The following is a 20,548-nucleotide window of genomic DNA, read 5'->3' as shown; positions in this document are numbered from 1 at the left end:
GATGAACATATAAGTACAGATGTCATTTCAACTATACTTTTTTGCTTCTCTGGGATATATTCCCAGAAGTGGTATTGCTGGGTCAAATGGGAGCTCAATTTCTAATTTTTTGAGAAGCGTCCATATTGTTTTACAAAGGGGCTGAACCAGTCGGCATTCCCACCAGCAGTGTAGAAGGGTCCCTTTCTCCCCACATCCTCTCCAACAGTGGTTGTTTTTGTTCTTTTGGATGTGGGCCATTCTCTGTGGTGTGAGGATGTATCTCATGGTTGCTTTGATTTGCATCTCCAGATGATTAGTGATGCAGAGCATTTTCTCATATGCCTTTTGTCCATTCGTATCTCTTCCTTGGAAAAATTTACTGTTTGTTTCTTCGCCCCGTTGTCTGATTAGGTTGGACATTTTCTTCTTGTAGAGTTCAACCAATGCTTTATATACCCTCGATATCAACCCCTTATCAAAAGGGTATTGGGTGAATATCCTTTCCCATTCTGTAGATTGTTTTTGTATTCTGGTCGCTGTATCTTTTGCATTCCTCTTTTTGTATATGCTGCAATTTTGTACTGTGCTTGGGGGTGTATATTTATGATGACATTAATTTCTTATTTGAAATATATCCAGAAATAGTGATTGTTTTGCCAATAATATCTTAACACATTTTTACCATGTGGAATTAAAATTAATGATGTTTTTATTTGCATATGCCAACTCTATGCATATGCCAACCAATATTATATAGGAAACCATGCCTTAGTAAACAGTACAATAATAATACATACCATATCAAAGTTGTATAAAATAATATAGTTGTTATTTTATAAAAAGAGAAAATGAAAGGAGTAAAGTTCAAATTTAGTTAAGAGGTGTGCAAAAGAATTGGTTTAGCCATCACAAGCTGATGTCAGTATCACAGCTGAGTAAAGGCTCTTGGTCCAATAGTTGATTCCAACAGAAGAAAGGCACCGCAATTAGTGAAGAAGGTCAGCTCTTAAAACTGGGCAACCAACCATACATGATAGGCTCCCAGTATCTGTATTGCAAATGAAAATTCCCAAAAGGAAGGGGAGAGAGAGAGAGATGGGAGGGGGGGAGGAGAGAGAATATAAAAGTATCTGCCAGAGGGACATCCTGATGGTGGGTGTGATAGTAATAAAATTGGGGACACTGTAGCTGGGAAATATACACTGGTGAAGGGATGGATGTTGAAATACTGTATGAGTGAAACTGATGAAAAACAGCTTTGTAAGTGTCTATCTCAAAGTAATTTAATAAAAAAAAATTAAATGGAATAGGGTTTTTTGCCATCTTTTTAACTAAGAGTGTTTTTTCTTCTCGATAAAAGACTGTGTGTTGTTTTATATCCCACACAGCAGAGCCAGGCAAGCTACCCGTGGCGTATTGAATATGCCAAAAACAGTAACAAAAAGTCTCACAATGGAGATGTTACTGGTGCCCACTCGAGCAAATCGATGAACAATGGGAGGACAGTGCTACAGTGTTTTATATCTGGTCCAAGTCACAAGTCACATAGTTTTGTGATTCTGACTTTTTTTATTGAGAGGAAATATTTTATTAAATTCTCTATGTTGTTTTGTATATACCTAAAACTTTTCTCTGTTTTATTAGTCTACAGAAAGTAGCAATTGCTATGTATAATGATTCTTGACATATACTTTTGTTTTCACATTTCCTAGCATACAGAGCATCTGCTTGGTCAGAAATACTCACTTCTGGGGAGCAGAGTTATAGTTTGTGGGGAGGGTGTTTGCCCTGCATATGATTGATGCAAGTTTGTTCCCAGCATCCTGTATGATCCCTTGAGCTCTGCCATGAGTAACCCCTGAGCATGTCTGGCTGTGACCCAAAAAGCTAAAAGAATAGGAAGAAGCAGAAAGAAAAATATTCACTTCTTCATCAGTATTAGGTCATTATTTCAAATTAGACCATTATTTCAAAATTAGGTTATTATGTCAAAATATTACAAATTGTACATACTTATTTTGAAAATTGAACTATTTCTAATTTAATTTAATCTGTGGAAAAAATACTGGTAAATTCAATTAATGATTAAAATATATTTAGAATTTGCTGTAACTGATACAATATTCCACTTAAAGCATTTCACAGGTGTAGCACTGCACTGTACTGTAGTTCCATTGCTCATCGATTTGCTTGAGCGGGCACCAGTCACATGTCCATGGTGAGACTTCTTGTGAATGTTTTTGGCATATTGAATACGTGATGGGGAGCTTTCAAGGCTCTGCCATGCGGTCGTTATACACTTGCAAAGCACAGGCCTTATCCGCTGCACTACCGACCCAGTCCTGTTGGTGTACAAGACATTGTTCAAACAGAATCCATCCAGTGATAATAACGGAGCCTGTGATATGTTCATGTGTAATAGTATGACTGTGCACTACGACAGAAAGAGTTAAACATGTTTCTATCAAACTGCAAAGTGGTTGTGATGGTAAACAATCTCATATTGCTTCCCTCTTAATCTTAAAACTCATTATAACTAAATCAAAATTGAAGTGTTATATCTAAGGTGATCCATGTATGTTTGACATACTCAGCAGTCACATGAGACTACTAGCTATCATCCTGGATTCTGAATTATTTGGATATTAAACTGACAGCTATAACAAATTCTTGAATGAAAAAAGACATTCCAAATACCAAGAAACTCTTTTAACATGAGGACAGTGAAAACAAATGTGTCAAAATAAAGTTAGATGTACATAAATGTGCAGAGGGACCTGTTTTGTAGCTTTCTATCTTATGCAAGCAAAGAAAATGTTCTAGTAAAATGCTTAGTAAAAAAACTGTGATTTTTTTGATGAATTCTGTGTTTGTTTTAGCAGGCACTTAAATTACTTGTAAGTCACATTACCCTTAGGAAGGTTGGTTTTTGGTGTGGACGGCAAATTTTTCTGTTTCTCATCCTTTACTGCAAACCCCTTCATTTTTAGTGGGTGCATTAATTGAGTGAGAATTCTCATATGTTATTTTTATTTAGTGAAATGTCAGGAGTTCCTGCTAGTGCATGCCCAAAGCCACCAGGAATAATGAACCTGTGAGAACACTCCAGGAACTGGGGCACCAGTCTTAGACCACCTGTCCAGAAAACGGCGAGGGCGTGTAGCTAGGGGGCACATAGTTTCCCTAGATTTCTTGGATTTACTGTGGTTGGGTTTGCGTCTTGGTCTCAGGCTATCCTCTCAAAAGCATCCTGCCAGTATTGGGCAATCATCCCTGAAATTATTATTTCAGTATCTTTGTCTTTTACAAGGTTTATCCAAGCTGTGCCCACTCCCCTCTCCTCCTACACGTAGCACACGCCTGCTTCCATATATATACACCTGCCTGCCACAAACAAGTTGTCTCTCTGCCCCTTTGATTTTAATTTTCACAAAAATAAATAACCAAGGAAAACAAAGAAAGGATGAAATGAGTTTGAGGAAGAATTGCCCATGGTATAATGCAAAACAGTATAATCAAGTCAATATTGTATTCATTTAGGAGAATAATACATAGAGGATAAACAGATTTTTAAATACAGTCATACATACATTATTGAGTATGTGAAATTTTAATATATGTATTGTACCTTTTTGTTTTTTTGCTTTTTGGGTCAGACCCAGCAATGCACGAGGGTTAGAGGGTTATTACTGGCTCTGCACTCAGGAATTACTCCTGACAATGCTCAGGGGACTATATTGGATGCTGGGAATCTAAGCTGGATTAGGTGCATGCAAGGAAAATGTCCTACTTCTTCTGCTATCATTCCAGACCCAAGTATTTTATTTTTGATACATCATATATTGTACTTAATATCAATGAGAAATGGATCATAAATTTAGTAAATAGATCTGGTCCAAAAACCTTTTCTAAGCATAGGACAAAGTAAGTCTCCGATCAGTCTTGACATTCTTGTCTGTGTCTTTCAACAGTAGGGGTGCTTAAACTTCCACAGGAGTTCGCTGAGTCGGAGGAAGATGACTGCCAGAGACTCAGCTGTGAGAGCTGAGGACCTTGGAGATTGACAGAGAGACACTTCCATCAATAGTTTATTATGTAGAGTGTTAAAATCGTTGCTAAGCTATTTCCTGGGTTGTGAAGTTGTACCACCAATTCCATTCCCCACCCTGTCTACAAAAGAGTAGCTAAAAATTCTCCGTTTAAAGGAGGAAAAAGAGGAGCCATCAAAGTCATTTTCCCATGACATTTATGTCCTTTCCAAATTAGTCAGACTCCCCAGGAACACCATGAATCTCAGAGAAAGTGAAACGCGTCAGGAGGAAGTTCTCTACTTGTGCACTTAGACACTTGTGACAAGGGAAACTCAGACCAAAATCTGGACCCCCTCTTTTCCTACCTATTACTTGAATATTTTTAATAAACCAGGTCTCCAGAAATTCACCCATGGCTGTTTGTTATCCCCATCAAACCGGCTCCTTCCTGTCGTGTTTCTGCCATACAACTTCTTACCCAAGGTCCCTGTTCTCTCTGTGCCTCTGTGCCACAGCCCTGTCTGGGAACTCCCACTGCAGACACTCACCCCAGGCATCCTTCTAGCCCCACTATCGAGGGACGAGGGAACGGGATTTTTCCTTTTCCAGAAAAGAAGGATTGAGGCAGGAATGAACTGCCTTTGTTTTTCAAACACCTAAAACAAGAGATGATGCATAAAGAGCAGGGGGACATGAGCCCTTAATTAAGTTTGCCTTCGGGTAATGCTCCTTTTCTGGTTCACGTGGCATTTCAATGACCTACAGTCAAAGCTATTGTCACATCTTAGACACCTGGATTTTTAGACCACTGCATTTTTTATCTTATCACCTGAACCTTGCCACGGGGAACTCATTAGCTGTTCCTTGATGTTCTCCTCAAGAGTAGATACAGGGAGTGTCTTTTGGTCTCCTTTCATGGCTGTAGTCCCTCAGCCAACAACTTGCCCCTCCCAGACTTTACAGGAGCCTTTGCTATATTTCAACCCACCACACCCAGGTCAGCCCAAGTTCTAGGAATAATTCTGCTGACATCATTTCTGGAGAGGGTGTAACCCAAGGGACGTGAAGTCCCCTATTCTTCTCCTCACTCTGACACGTACAGTCAACATTGGAGGAGAAATTCCAGTGGCCGTGACACTCTGGGTGGTCACAATGGAAGAATGAGGCACAATCTGCTCTAAAACTTTGATTCTATCAGTGGAAAGGGAGTCATCTCAAGAAGGAGAATGTCGACGAGATGCCAGGCTGTGTGTGAGGGGCCCATGTACACTGGGATGCAAGCTAGAAGGAAGGAAGCTGCAGCCTCCAACCACAGCAGGCACCATGGCCTGGGACAGGGAGGGTGAGTGCTCCATGGAGGTAGAGAGACCAAGTCTAGAAGCTGGACTCAGGCTGCAGGGGGCTGGCGTGAAGCAGCTGTGTCCAGTCACAGGCCAGCCTTCCCTCAAAGGTACGTGCTCCCTAGGACACGTTTGTGGGATTCCTCAGACTCCCTCTGGACCCTGCACAGCTCCTCTAGCCAGGCCTCCTCCTCCGCCTCCTCCTGGGAGCCTTGCCCCGGGACTGCTGGCCGCGCTGGCTCGTCCCCGTGTGGCCTCTCCCGCCAGTACAGGTACGCGCTGTTGCTGTAGCACTGGCCCTCGTGTTCCCACAGCACAACCTCCACCTGCTCCATGAGCGCCCGGAGCTGGTCCTCCCGCTCGCGCCCCTGCGCCCTGTTGTTGAAGCCGCAGTGGCGCCGCGCGCACAGCGCGTCCAGCCTGGCCAGGTCCCGGTTGTCGGAGCCTCGCAGGTACTCGTCCAGGGAGCCCCCAGCAAGGTCCTCGCTGCGGGTGAACACCAGGATGGTGTGTGCCAGCACGCACGCCCTGAAGAGCTGCTGGAGGCGCAGGGCCGCCTGGCGATCCTGCTCTGTGAAGCGGCCCAGGTGGGTCACCAGCAGCACCGCGTGGGTCCCTGGGGAGGACAAGGTGACCGCCTCGCACATGCGCCGGGCGGATGCTGCAGGAGGGTCCAACGGACACAGGAGTTCGGGGGTGTCCATCATTTCCAGCTGTTTGCCGGTCCACTCCCTCCTCCCCGTCTGTCACAGGCGTGGTACTGAGTCTCCACTCAAACCGGGCCTGGCCCAGGTTGCTGTTTCCTGTGGCGCTCTTCCCCCTTCCACTTTTGCCCACCAGCATCCGCTTGAGCCTCTGGGGGTGGTCTGCTTGTTCTCCGGCACACCTAGATTCGAGGGGAGCAGAGGGCTAGTGCTTGTGTGTTAACGTGTGTCCAAATACCCCATAACTCGCAAATTTATTCTCCCAGGCAGGAAATGAAAGGGTCTCCAGGCACCTGGATCTGTCTCCCCAGGTGAGTGGCAGAGTTGGGCCCATGACGGTTGAGCCCACACCCAGGTCAGTGTCTCTTGGGGAGAAGCCTCGGGAGAGGAGCCGGATCTGAGACAGCAGCCAGCACCACCTGCTTATCCCAGGGCTCTGCAGACCATGGCCCTGAGGGCTGGTCCTGGTGAGCCAAACCCACTGCAGGTCTGCTGGCTCCCGGCCTCGGGGGAAGGGATGTGATTGTCTCCCATGGGTCAGGCCCTCATCCTGGGGAGAACTCACCAGGTTATTCTCTCACTTGTGGGATGAGGACAGAGCCGTCGCCCCCCAAACACCCTCCACAGCAGCCCCGTGGAGTCAGTCTTTGTGGCCCGTGAGTCCTCTGCCTCTGCGAAATCCACCTGAACTGCAGGTCCAGTCTGTGCCCGTCCTAAGGTCGCATCTGCTGGGACAGTTGTTTTACCTGCCTGCAGGTCTGCGGTAGGATCCCAAGACTGTGCTGCTGCTGGTGCCTGGGGAAGGATGCACTCAAATCTGTCCCCTCCCTCTAGAAAGAATAAAAACAACCATTCTATGTCCTCTTGCTTCCACCAACTATGAAGAGGCACCAAATTGTCTCTTACCGAAGAAATCAGTCCACCCTCACTGTGTTTCTTTATATTTGGGGGATACTGACAGGAAAGGGTGGAGGGTCTGATACTTCTCTGCCCTGAGAGGCCTAATCTCTCTCCCTTGTCTCTGCTTCTCCCTCCCCTGTGGTCTACACTGGGATCTGAGATTTCATGGAGAAGGTGCAGTCTATCATGCCCTGAGGAAAGGGCTGCCTTGAGCAGACAAGGGCCCCAGACTGTCATGTGAGGGAGAGGAACAGGGCTCAGAGCAGGACAAGACTCTCTGAGCAGCAGTGCTGGGGGCTCAGTGAGAGCTGGAGACTCCAGGGCCTTAGCACAGAAAGAGAGGCCAGGCTGGGCCCATGGGGAAGGCCTGGGGTGTAACGGAAGACGCTGAGGCTGGTGGCTGGGGAAGCTGGAGGAGGAGGCCACAGCCCAGGAGAGTCACAGACTGAGCAGAGTTTCTCTGAGCCTCAGGAGGCCTCAGCAGTCACCCCACAGCCTTTACACAGAGTGGTCCTCTGCCTGGCCTCAGTATCCCCATAGGTGAGGGCAGGGCCCAGTAAATGCCCTTCGCCTCTTCCCTGTATAATCCTGATGTACCTTGTGGCAATTTAGAGCACAGCAGGTCCGTGTTACTCAGCCAGGAACTCCTGTGCCCTCCTGATGAGAGCACGCCCAGGGACTGGCATCGCCCCCATTGAGGGAATCCCCATGCTGTCCTTGCTGGACATTTTCTGCGGGAGTAGACAGGGGACCATGTGAACATTCTCGAGCATGTACGACACAGAAACGCGTCAAAGTCAAAGGGCTTCCTAAGTAGGTTCTGGGCTTGGGGACCTGGAGACATGGTCCCGGTGGTCACAGTCATTGGCCTCCATTGACCTGGCAGCCACCTCAATCCACCCCCACTGCCCAGGGGAGGTCCATGAGACACAGCGTGACTCCTGCAACATCTCCTGGCTGAGCCAGTCATTATTTCAAAATTTTACAAATTGTATGTACTTATTTTGAAAATTGAACAATTTCTAATTTAATTTACTCTGTAGGAAATAATTTATTGGTAAATTCAATTACTGATTAAAATATAGTTAGAATTTGCTGTAACTGCTGCTATATTCCAGTTAAAGCATTTCATTGGTGTACAAAACATTATTTAAACAGAATCCATCCACTGATACTAACGGAGCCTGTGATATGTTCACGTGTAATAGTATGAGTAAGCACTGCGACATGAAGAGTTAAACATGTTTCTATCAACCTACAAAGTTGTTGTGATGGTAAACAATCTCACATTGCTTCCCTCTTACTCAATCTTAAAACTCATTATGACTAAATAAAAATTGAAGTGTTATATCTCAGGTGATCCATGTATGTTTGACATACTCAGCAGTCACATGAGACTACTAGCTATCATCCTGGATTCTGAATTATTTGGACATTAAACTGACGCCTATAATAAATTATTTTTTTAATTTATTTATTAGTGAGTCACAGTGAGGGTAGAGTTACAGATTTATACATTTTCGTGCTCATGTTTCCCTCATACAAAGTTCGAGAACCCATCCCTTCACCAGTGCCCATTCTCCACCACAAATAAACCCAGCATCCCTCCCACCCCCTCAATAACATCTCCCCCCACACTCACCTGCCACTGTGGCAGGGTATTACCTTTTGTTCTCTCTCTCTAATTAGGTGTTTTGGTTTGCAATAAAGGTGTTGAGTGGCCATTGTGTTCAGTCTCTAGTCTACATTCAGCATGCTTGACCCTTCCCCAGTGTGGCCTCCAACTACATTTTGCTTGGTGTTCCCTTCTCTATCTGAGCTGCCTTTTTCCCAGAATGTGAGGCCAGCTTCCAAGCCGTGGAGTCAACCTCCTGGTACTTTTTTCTACTATTCTAGGGTGGTAGTCCCCTAATATGTTATTCTATATTCCAGAGACGAGTGCAATATTTCTATGTCTGTCTCTCTCTTTCTTACTCTTTTCACTTAGCATAATGCTTTCCATGCCGATGCATTTATATGCAAAATTCATGACCTCCTTTTTTCTAACAGCTGCATAGTATTTCATTGTATAAATTTACGAAAGTTTCTTCAACCAGTCATCTGTTCTAGGGCACTCGGCTTTTTTTCCAGATTCTGGCTATTGTAAACAGTGCTGTGATGAACATATAAGTGCAGATTTCATATCGACTATACTTTTTTGCTTCTCTGGTATATATTCCCAGCAGTGGTATTGCTGGGTCAAATGGGAGCTCGATTTCTAATTTTTTGAGAGTCGTCCATATTGTTTTCCAAAAGGGCTGAACCAGTTGGCATTCTCACGAGCAGTGTAGAAGGGACCCTTTCTCCCCACATCCTCTCCAACAGCGGTTGCTTTTGTTCTTTTGGATGTGCGCTAGTCTCTGTGGTGTGAGGTGGTATCTCATGGTTACTTTGATCTGCATCTCCCTGATGATTAGTGATGCAGAGCACTTTTTCATGTGCCTTTTGGCCATTCGTATCTCTTCCTTGGGAAAGTTTCTGTTCATTTCCTCGCCCTATTTTCTGACGGGGTTGGATGTTTTCTTCTAGAGTTCAACCGGTGCTTTATAAGCCATTGATGTTAACCCCTTATCTGATGGGTATTTTGTAAATATCCTTTGCCATTCTGTAGACAGTCTTTATATTATGGTCATTGTATCTTTTGTGGTGCAGAAGCTTTTTAGTTTAATGTAGTCCCATTTGTTGATCTCTGTTTCTACTAGATTGCTTAGTTCTGTGTCATCTTTGAAGATACCTTTATCTTCAATATCGTGAAGGGTTTTGCCAACCTTGTCTTCAATTTACCATATGGTTTGTGGTCTGATGCTGAGGTCTTTAATCCATTTTGATCTGACTTTTGTGCATGGTGTCAGGTCGAGGTCTCAGCCCATTTTTTGCATGTGTTTGTGCAGTTGTGCCAGCACCATTTGTTAAAGAGGCTTTCCTTGCTCCACTTCATATCTCTTGCTCCCTTATCGAAGATTAGATGATCATACATTTGGGGTTGTGTGTAGGGATATTCCACCCTGTTCCGTTGGTCTACAGCTCTGCCTTTGTTCCAGTACCGTGCTGTTTTAATTGTTACCGCTTTGTAGTAAAGTTTGAGTTTGGGGAGGGTGATGCCTCCCATTGTATTTTTTTCAAGAATTGTTTTAGCTATCTGTGGGCGTTTGTTGTTCCATATGAGTTTTAGGATTGCTTGATCCGTTTCTTTGAAGAATGTCATGGGTACCCTTATAGGGATCGCGTTGAATCTGTATAATGCTTTGGGGAGTATTGCCATTTTGACAATATTGATTCTTCCTATCCACGAGCAAGGTATATGTTTCCATTTCCTCATGTCCTCTTTTACCTCATGGAGTAGCATTTTATAGTTTTCTTTGTAGAGGTCTTTTACTTCCTTGGTTAAGCTGATTCCGAGGTACTTGATTTTCTGGGCTACATTGTGAATGGGATTGCTTTTTTTATGTCCCTTTTCTCTGCCTCATTGTTTGTATATAGGAAGGCCATGGATTTTTGGTTATTGATTTTGTAGCCTGCAACGTTACTGTATAAGTCTATTGTTTCTAAGAGTTTCTTAGTAGAGGCTTTGGGCTTCTCTAGATAGAGTATCATATCATCTGCAAAGAGTGAGAGTTTGATTTCTTCCTTCCCTATCTGGATGCCCTTAATCTCTTTTTCTTGTCTAACAGCTATCACAAGTACTTCCAGTACTATATTGAAGAGAAGGGGTGAGAGTGGGCATCCTTGTCTTGTGCCTGATCTTAGAGGAAAGGCCCTTAGTTTTTCTCCATTGTGGATAATGCTTGCTGTAGGCTTGTGGTAGATGGCTTTGACTATCTTGAGGAAAGTTCTCCTAAAACCCATTTTGGTGAGTGTTTTCATGATGAACCGATGTTGGATCTTGTCAAATGCTTTCTCTGCATCTATTGATATGATCATATGGTTTTTATCTTTACTTTTGTTGATATGATGAATTATGCTGATTGATTTCCGAATGTTAAACCATCCTTGCATCCCTGGGATGAATCCCAATTGGTCACGGTGTATGATTTTCTTGATGAGTTTTTGGATCCCATTTGCTAGTATTTTGTTGAGGATCTTCACATCGGTGTTCATCAGGGATATTGGTCTATAATTTTCTTTGTTAGTGGTGTCTTTGTTTGCTTTTGGTATTAGGGAGATGTGTGCTTCATAGAAACTGTTTGGGAGAGTTGCTGTTTTTTCAATTTCCTGGAAAAGCTTGAAGAGAACTGGCAGCAGGTCTTCTTTGAATATTTGGAAGAATTCGCCAGTGAATCCTTCTGGGCCTGAGCTTTTGTTTTTGGGGAGATTTTTGATTAAAGTTTCAATTACCTTAATATTAATGGGTCTATTCAGGTATTCCAAGTCTTCTTTGTTCAGTCTTGGGAGATTTTAGGACTCAAGGAATTCATCCATTTCCTTTAGGTTCTCTTGTTTTGTAGCGTATAGACCTTCAAAGTAGTCTCTAATGATCTTTTAAATCTCACTGGTTTCTGTTATGATCTCCCCCTTTTCATTTCTGATTCTACGTAGTAGGGTACTCTCTCTTTCTTTCTTTGTGAGTCTTGCTAGCGGTTTATCAATCTTATTTATTTTCCGGAAGAACCAGCTCTTTGTTTCATTAATCTTTCGGATTGTTTTTTTGGTTTCCATATCATTAATTTCTGCTCTAATTTTTATTTCTTTCCTTTGGTCTGGTTTGGGTTCCTTTTTCTGGACCTTTTCTAAAGTCTTGAACTATGAAGTCAACGTCTCTATGTAGTCCTTTTCTTCCTTGCTGAGGAATGCTTGGAGAGCTATAAATTTTCCCCTTAACATGGCTTTAGTTGCGTCCCATATATTTTGGTAGCTCGTGTCCTTCTTCATTTGTTTCTAAGTATTTTTTGATTTCTTCTTTGATTTCCTTCCTGACCCACTCATTGTTCAACATTGAGTTGTTTAGTTTCCAGGTGTTTGATTTGGTTCTCCGTGTCGGTGTGTGGTTAGCTTCTATCTTCAGCGCTTCTTGGTCTGAAAAGATGGTTGATACAATTTCTATTTTTCCGATTCTGTTGAGGTATGTTCTTGGGCCTATTTGGAAATAGGTCTGTTCTTGGTTGAAGGTCTGTTCTTGGTCTATTTTGGAAAAATGTTCCGTGTGCACTGGAAAAGAATGTGTATTCTTTCTTTTGGGGGTGTAAACCCCTGTATAGTTCTATTAGGCCTCTCTCTTCCATTTCTTCTTTCAGAGTCATTGTTTCCTTGCTGAGTTTTGTTCCTGTTGATCTATCCAGAGGTGGTAAGGGGGTATTGAAGTCTCCGACTACTATTGTGCTGTTAGTGATGTCCTCTTTGAAGACTGTTAGGAGTTATTTTAAGTATTTAGCCGGTCGTTCATAAGGTGTGTATACATTTAAGAGCGTGATTTCCTCCTGTTGTACATATCTCTTGATGAATAGAAAATGGCCTTCGCTTTCCCTTCTAATCTTTTTCAACCTGATATCTATGTTGTCGGATACTAGGATGGCCACTCCTGCTTTTTTAACGGAGTTGTTTGCTTGCATTATTGTTTTCCATCATTTGACTTTGAATCTGACATTTATAACAAATTCTGAATGAAAAAAGACATTCCAAATACCAAGAAACTCTTTTATTCATGAGGACAATAAAAACAAATGTGTCAAAATAAAGTTAGACGTACATATATGTGCAGAGGGATTTGTTTTGTAGCTTTCTATCTTATGCAAGAAAAGAAAAATTTTTAGTAAAATGTTTAGTAAAAAAAAACAGTGAATTTTTCTGATAAATTCTGAGTTTATTCTAGCAGGTACTTAAATTACTTGTAAGTCACATTAACCTTAGGAAGGTTGATTTTTTTTTTATTAATTTTATTGAATCACCATGTGGAGGGTTACATAGTTCTCGGGATTATGTCGGTTATACAATTCTCAAACACCCTTCCCTTCACCAGTGCCCATCTTCCATCACCAACCCCCCCAGTCCCCACCCTTGTACATGATAAGTTTCACTTCGTTTATGCCCTATCTCGATTACATTCCATATTTCAACACACAACTCACTACCGTTGTTGGGGTTTCCCCCCAAAAAGGAAAGCAGTCCTATTGCCAAGGAGGCATTTGATAGTTCTCCACTGCTAAGAATATAGAGATATTAAGTCGGATGTTTGTTACATAACTTTTCCTTTTCCCCCTTGCCCCGCGCCACCGAGTTCAGGCTTGTTTAGTAATCGCCACGCTGCCTGACAAGGGGAAAAAAACCGAAAAGGATGGTTATTTCCCATCATCGGCAGGCGTGGGGCTCTGGCTTAGTTGATAGACTAGTAGAGTGTCTGCAAGCAGTTTCTGGAACCGAAGGTCTTGCGCTGGTATCGGCTCCGGCTCGAGATTCCACCAGCGTCCCACTGTTCCATGTACATAATTTTTCCCCTTATATCCCATTCCCACGCCACCAGGTCTGTTTGCTTAATGGACATCACACTGTAGTTGACGACACGCCGCATTTCTTCCCGAGAAAGAAGAAAATTTTTTCTCAGCTGGCGTGGGGATATAGCTTAGTTCAGTCTAGAGAGATGGCTACCACTTTGATTGCCTTCAATATTTCAGCAACAGACTTACTATTCTTGTTAGGATCTCCCACAAAAGTCCGACCCATTAAAAAGGGACATATTACATATTGCTGATGCTAAGATGACATTAGGTCGCGAGGCCGCGGCAGCGGCCTCGCGGTTTTGGGTTTCTGTATAAAGTCCAGGGAAAGTACAACCAGAAATAACATCACTACAAACCTTTACCCTTTCATGGTGCTCATAAGATGGAGAAGCCTAGAGAGAGGCTCGGCGTCTCCATTTTGCGCTCAGGAAAACCGCGAATCCTGCGCTGTGCTCAGGAGGGAGGAGTGGAGAGAGATAGGTTAAAAGAATTGGGGGATGCCCAGTTCCCACTGTTTCAGCGCACCGTGGGGTCTCTGGTCCCATGCCGGAATTAGTTCAGTGGGCTGCTTGGAGTCCAAGGGCGCTTCCTTGGGCTCTTCCATCATGCTCGCTCCACAGCAGGGTCCAAAGGGAAGCACATGTGGGGGAGGTGGGTTTAAGTATCTATCTGCGGTGGGCGGGGGTCGCCGCCCCCGCCCCCTGGGGTCTCCCGCAAGCGCGCACGAGCGTCCCGTTTCAGCTGGATCGCCGGCTCCATTTTGCACTCAGGAAAACCGCGGACCCTGCGCTGTGCTCAGGAGGAAGGAGTTGAGAGAGAGAGAGGTTAAAAGAATTGGGAAATGCCTGGTTCCCACTGTTTCAGCGCACCGTGGGGTCTCTGGTCCCATGCCGGAATTAGTTCAGTGGGCTGCTTGGAGTCCAAGGGCGCTTCCTTGGGCTCTTCCATCATGCTCGCTCCACAACAGGGTCCAAAGGGAGGAAGGTTGATTTTTTAATTTGGATGGTAAATTTTTCTGTTTCTCATCCTTTCCTGCAAACCCCTTCATTTTTAGTGGGTACATTAATTGAGTGAGAATTCTCATATGTTATTTTTATTTAGTGAAATGTCAGGAGTTCCTGCTAGTGCATGGCTCAAGCCCCCAGGACTTATGAGTCTGTGAGAATATGCCAGGAACTGGGGCACCAGTCTTAGACCACCTGTCCAGAAAACGGCGAGGGCCTGTAGCAAAGGGAGGCACATTGTTTCCCTAGAATTCTTGGATTTACTGTGGTTGGTTTCGAGTCTTGGTCTCAGGCTATTCTCTCAGAAGCATTCTCCCAGTATTGGGCAATCATCCCTGAACTGATTATTTCAGCATCTTTGTCTTTTACGAGGTTTATCCAAGCTGTGCCCACGTCCCTCTCTCCTAACATAGCACACGCCTCCTTCCATATATATACACCTGCTTGCCACAAACAAATTGTCTCTCTGCCCCTCTGATTTTAATTTCCACAAAAATAAATAACAAGGAAAGCAAAGAAAGTATGAAATGAGTTTGAGGAAGAAATACCCATGGTATAATGCAAAACACTATAATCAAGTCAATATTGTATTCATTTAGGAGAATAATACATAGAGGATAAACAGATTTTTAAATCTAGTCATACATACATTTTTGATTATGTGAAATTATAATATATGTATTGTACTTATTTTTTTTTTGCTTTTTGGGTCAGACCCAGCGATGCACGAGGGTTATTCCTCCTGGCTTGCATTCAGCATGCCATTATTGCTTTTGATTGCATTATGCTTAAGAAGCATGGTGCATGTGTTCCAAAAATATAGAATTCATAGAAAATTTCTTTAATGGCAAACAACATCAATAAGATTTCCTGCTTATTTGAAAATAACTATTACTAGATTTTTTTAAACATCTGTAAAGTGGGATTTTCCAAGTCATATTCAATGCTTAACCAAATATGCAAAGGGCCAACAATGGGACCACCATGCCAACCCTGACAGTATTTATGCTTGAGGGACTCCAGGACCATGCCCATACACTCAAAGGCCATGTGGTTCCAGGGGTCTAACTCAAGAACTTGAAAAATATGAAATGTTATCTGACCTACTCCAAAGTCCAAAATAATGTCCCTCTATCTTAAAGAATAGGACTTTGTAGTCCATGTGACATTACCACAGTAATTGAATTTAACCTGCGTTTTCCACATTAATCTTCCTTTCAATATTCTATAGTCCCTTTTTTATGTTGTCAACATTTCTTATATTCCATCATAGACAAATAAATTCCCCTTCACCCTTTAGAAACTGGAAGATCTTGAACAGCAAGGAACTTTACCTCTCATTTGAAGAAGGATTGAATAATTTACAAGAGTCTGACAAATAAAGTAGGACTGTAGCACTAACCCCCCATTGTTCATCCATTTGCTCCAGCAGGCACCAGTAACATTTCCTTTGTGAGACTTGTTGTTACTGTTTGTGGCATATTGAATACGCCACAGGGAGCCAGGTACTGTCGTGCAGGAGGGATACTCTCAGTAGCTTGCTGGGCTCTCCAAGAGGGATGGAGGAATCGAACCTAGGTCTGCCCTGTGAAGGGAAAGCGCCCTAACCGCTATGCTATAATAATCAACAATATTCACTTGAAGTGTTAATTAATTTAAAGTTTGACATTTAATCCAAAGGTATAATTAAATTGTATAGTTGCCTTACTTATGTTTAGTTCTAGAATCATATTTAGATATTGATATGGGCTGGAGCTACCACTATCCATGCTCCAGGCTGTTTTCCGGACACTCAGGCCGAAACTCTGCAGTAGTGAAGCCCCAAAAAACCAGGTAAAGCAGAACTTTGTGACCTTGGACTCCAGGATCATCTGGAAACAGAGATCCTCTGTCTGCCTCCCTGTGTGATGCCTCCCTCCGCATCAAACTCTGGCGCCCCAGGGCTCACACTCAGATGACCCACCCTACCAGCTCCAGATAAATGCCTCATTGGCCGACGACCACTACCTCCACTATCCAGTCAACGTCATGCTTCAGGCCACTTTCAGGACACTCGGGCCAACCTCACGCATGAGTGAAGTCCCACAGAAGCAGGTGAAGCAGAATTTTGAGACCTTGGACTCCAGGCTCAATGAGACCTAGAAGCAAAGATCCTCTGTCTGCCTCCCCGAATCTCTGTTGACCACACTTAGACGATCCACCCAACCATTACCAGATAAATTCCTCATCAGCAGACCTCCACAACCTCCACTACCCAACTACCACCATGCTCCAGGCTGCTTTCCAGATCATAAGACACTTAATATCCATTTTCCATAATTCCTGCACCATATTTGATGGGGTTCAAATATGATGTGAACCATGGGAACAACTGTAAGGGCAATTGGAGGCCACCCTAAAAGCCTCCATCCATCTTGGAGAGCCCTGCAAGTTACAGACAGTACCAGCCCTCAGGGCAGTGCCTGGCTAGCTACCCAGGACATATTAGATATGCCCAAAACAGTACCAACAATGAGCCTCATTCGTCTGACACTCAGAGAGCACCCAATATGGCAGTGTTAAGAAGGTATGAACAAGGAGAGACTGATATAATCTCAGGGACAAACTAGACTGCCAAAACGAAGAAGGACAAAAATAAATGACTGTATTTTCCAGGCACATAAGCTGGCATTGGAAGCATCCATTGAGAAAGGACCTAATGGAGCAAGGACAGAAGGTCAAGAACGACATCATTGGTCTGACTGAAAGAAGAAGGCATTTTCGACACTGGAGAAACATGTGAAAATAGAGGTGTCGGTGGCATCAGTGTCCTTGTCAACATGAACTTGGCCTTGAGCGTTGACTCATTAGAATGCCTTACAACCCGAATCAGATGATTGTTCTTGAATAGATGTAGCTCACTGCCAGCAGTTTCTATCTTCGTCATCTACATACCAACATACAACTGCGATGAAGAAGAAATCGAGAAGTTCTACATGGAGCTGGAGAAGTTCTATAAAGAAGACCACACCTTCTACAATATCTATGTTGGTGATTTTAATGTTAAGATAGGAATGAGAAGGTTGCCCGAAGAACTCCACAATGGAACCCATGGCCTAGAATGGGTGTATTCCATTCTCGGTGAGAGACTGTCTGAATTCATCATGTCGACCAACACATCCATGGTAACTCACAGTTCCAGAAGCCCAATTCTAAATGCTGGATATGGTATTCTCCCGGTGGGCAGTTCCACAATGAAATTGACCACATCATATTCAATCGAAGGTTTTTTCCTGACCGATGTTGCTGTTGTCCCAAAATTCCAAATGGGATAAGACCACGGTCGCCTTCGTGCAAAATTCTACTTCACAGAGGAGGGAAAAAGATCCACAAAGTTTAAGTTTAAGAAGGGAACTCCCAGAATGACCACAAACTGGGAGCTCTTTGGCCTTATTGCAGCAAAGTGGGTAGATGCCATCGTTGACATCATTATCGACAAATATGATTGACTGGTTCAGCCCCTGCATGACTGTGCAAAGAATGCTGACAGTGTGAAAGCCACAAACAGACGCCTGTCTTCAGAAACTCTTGAGCTTATTTTCCAACATGGTTTGGCATGAGCCTCAGGCAATTACAAACTATCACCCGAGCTTACAAAGATGTGCAGAGAAGCGATAAAGAAGACCTCAAGGAGAAAAGAGCATCAATATTAGCTGATTAAGCAGAAGCCAGGAAAAGTATTTGCAATGCTCATTTGTGGTTCACCAAATATAAAACCAAGATGATTGTTCTCCAACGTCCTGATGGATCTATCACATCTTCCATAAGAGCAATGGAGAGGATTATTCACGACTTTGATACAGATCTCTTAGATAGCCATGGCCGCCTTGCCACATACCAAATTCTGCAGGATGGATATGTCATTCCCAACATTCTCCATTCCAAAATCCGACATGCCATTTCGTCAGTATAGACACAAACAATACCCAGTCCAGACAAGTTCAGGCCCAAACACCTGAAGAATATGCCTCCAGTACTCGTCAATACAATGGCTTGGCTCTTCACCAGTCCGAATGCAAAGTTCCATCTCAATGGAAAATCAGCAGGACCATTCTGTTGCACAAGATAGGAGACATCCACAACAACGGCAACTATTGACCAATCTGCCTGTTGTCTGTCATCTACAAGTTGTTCTCTTGAGTCATTCTGAATAGAATAGGCAGATCACTATATTGTAGTGGGATTGCTTGGAGCACATAGACTAGAGACTAGAGACCAGCGTGGGACAATGAACTTTGTATGACCTGCACTGGGGGCTTGGGAGAGTCCTGTGCAGAGGGCCTCTTGAAAGAGGGGCCTTGAAGGTAAAACCTACCAGCAAGATAAGCAGGACACATCCTGCACGTACATACTTCTCGTGCTCTAAGTAACCTTGGGAATAATCTGACTTGGTATTTCTTAATGAGAGCATCTTGAGACAAACACAAAATATGTCTAACTCATGAGAGCATCTTTTGACTTGGCTACGTGCCTGGGCCAAGGTATGTAAATAATATAAAACTGCTTGCTTGAGAATAAACGGGGCCTTCAGCCTCGATAGCTGCTGGTCAATGCATCATCTCTGAGTCGGTGGTCTTCGTGCCGGAGCTGGACTCCGGCACTATATGAAGGACAAACATGAGATCAAGCCAGATTCCAAAAACTATTCAGCACAATCGACCACATCCACACAGTTACCAAGCTCATTGAAGTGTCTCGAGAGTTCAAGTTGCCTCTCTGTCTAGCGTTCATTGACTTAAAGGCCTTTGATTCTGTTGAGACAGAAGTGGTCATCGAAGTCCTAGCCAAAGAGGGTGTTCAAACTCAATACATCAGGATCCTCCTTGAGCTTTATTACAGATTCACCACCAGGATCTCATTATTCTACAAAGAAGTAATCATCAATGTAAAGAAAGGGATTCATCAGGGTGATAACTTTTTTTTTTGCTTTTTGGGTCACACCTGGCGATGCACAGGGGTCACTCCTGCCTCATGCACTCAGGAATCACCCCTGGGTGCTCAGGGGACCATATGGGATGCTGGGATTCGAACCTGGGTTGACCGCGTGAAAGGCAAATGCCCTACCCGCTGTGCTATCACTCCAGCCCCATGGTGATAACTTTTCACCGAAACTCTTCAGTACCATGCTCGAGAACATCATGCGACAACTTGAATGGGAAGGAAGTTCTCTATTAAATAAAATTTTAAAAAATTTTAAAAAAGCTCAACAGACAAATATTCCCTTATAAATGAAAACAATAGTGGCACAAGCCTCTCTTTGAGGGGGATATATATAGTCTGCTAGTAAGCCTGTGGGGAATAAAAGTCCTTAAACTACAGTTAAATTGTAAAAGTATTTAAATACTTATTAAAATATTGTGAAAAATTTAAAAAACAGTTAATAAAAATAAAATAGAAATGAAATATCTCACAGCCCTTAGAATGGCATTCATCGAAAAGATAGGAAGCAGCCAGCATTGGTGGGGATGTGTTGAAAAAAATAATTTTCCTTCTCCCTCGGTGAGAATATAATACGGTTTAGTCTCCGTGAAAAACAATCCAGAGGCATCTTTTAAAAAGTTAAGGTGGTGGCTGAAGAGACCATACAGTGTGTCAGACTTTTGTCTTGCATGTGGCCAACCTCGATTCAATTCTTGTACCACAAATAGTACTCTGAGCATTAGGTGTTGTCAACTCTCTTATTTTATCTGCACCGGTATTACCCAGGAGTAATACCTGTATAGTCAGGCTAAGCCCTGGGGCTAGAGAAACAGTACAGCAGGTAGTACTTACCTTGCATGTGATTGATCCAGGTTAGATCCTTGACACCCTATGATCCCCCAAGCAACTCCACAGGTGATTCTGAGTGCAGAGCCAGGATTAAGTCCTTAGCACCACCAGGTATGGTCAAAAAACAAATAATAGGAATAAGCCTTAACACATCCAGGTTGACTCAACTGTCTTGTATGAATTTAAAAATATATGTAAAATAAGAATATATGTATTATAACCCTTTGATTTTAATAATTGGCATTAATCCCAAGAATACAAAACTATGGTAACTGTATTAACAAGTAAAATAGCCAGGATCTGGAAGAG

The 20,548-nt window shown here is 43.3% G+C and overlaps 1 protein-coding gene and 1 pseudogene across 1 annotated transcript in view; one reads left to right on the top strand and one right to left on the bottom strand.

The window, feature by feature from the left end:
* Positions 1-5,457: 5,457 nt before the first annotated feature.
* On the bottom strand, positions 5,458-6,391 carry LOC129403302 (GTPase IMAP family member 6-like; annotated as a pseudogene).
* Positions 6,390-20,548, top strand: part of LOC129403300 (GTPase IMAP family member 5-like) — a 99,076-nt gene continuing 84,917 nt past the window's right edge. Inside the window, exon 1 of the mRNA XM_055130010.1 lies at positions 6,390-6,412. Coding sequence (XP_054985985.1) covers positions 6,390-6,412 — 23 coding nt within the window. The remainder of the gene's footprint in view (positions 6,413-20,548) is intronic.

The sequence above is a fragment of the Sorex araneus genome, chromosome 1 (genome assembly GCF_027595985.1).
Source record: "Sorex araneus isolate mSorAra2 chromosome 1, mSorAra2.pri, whole genome shotgun sequence".
NCBI lineage: Eukaryota > Metazoa > Chordata > Mammalia > Eulipotyphla > Soricidae > Sorex > Sorex araneus.
This window is presented reverse-complemented; position numbering and strand designations above follow the sequence as displayed.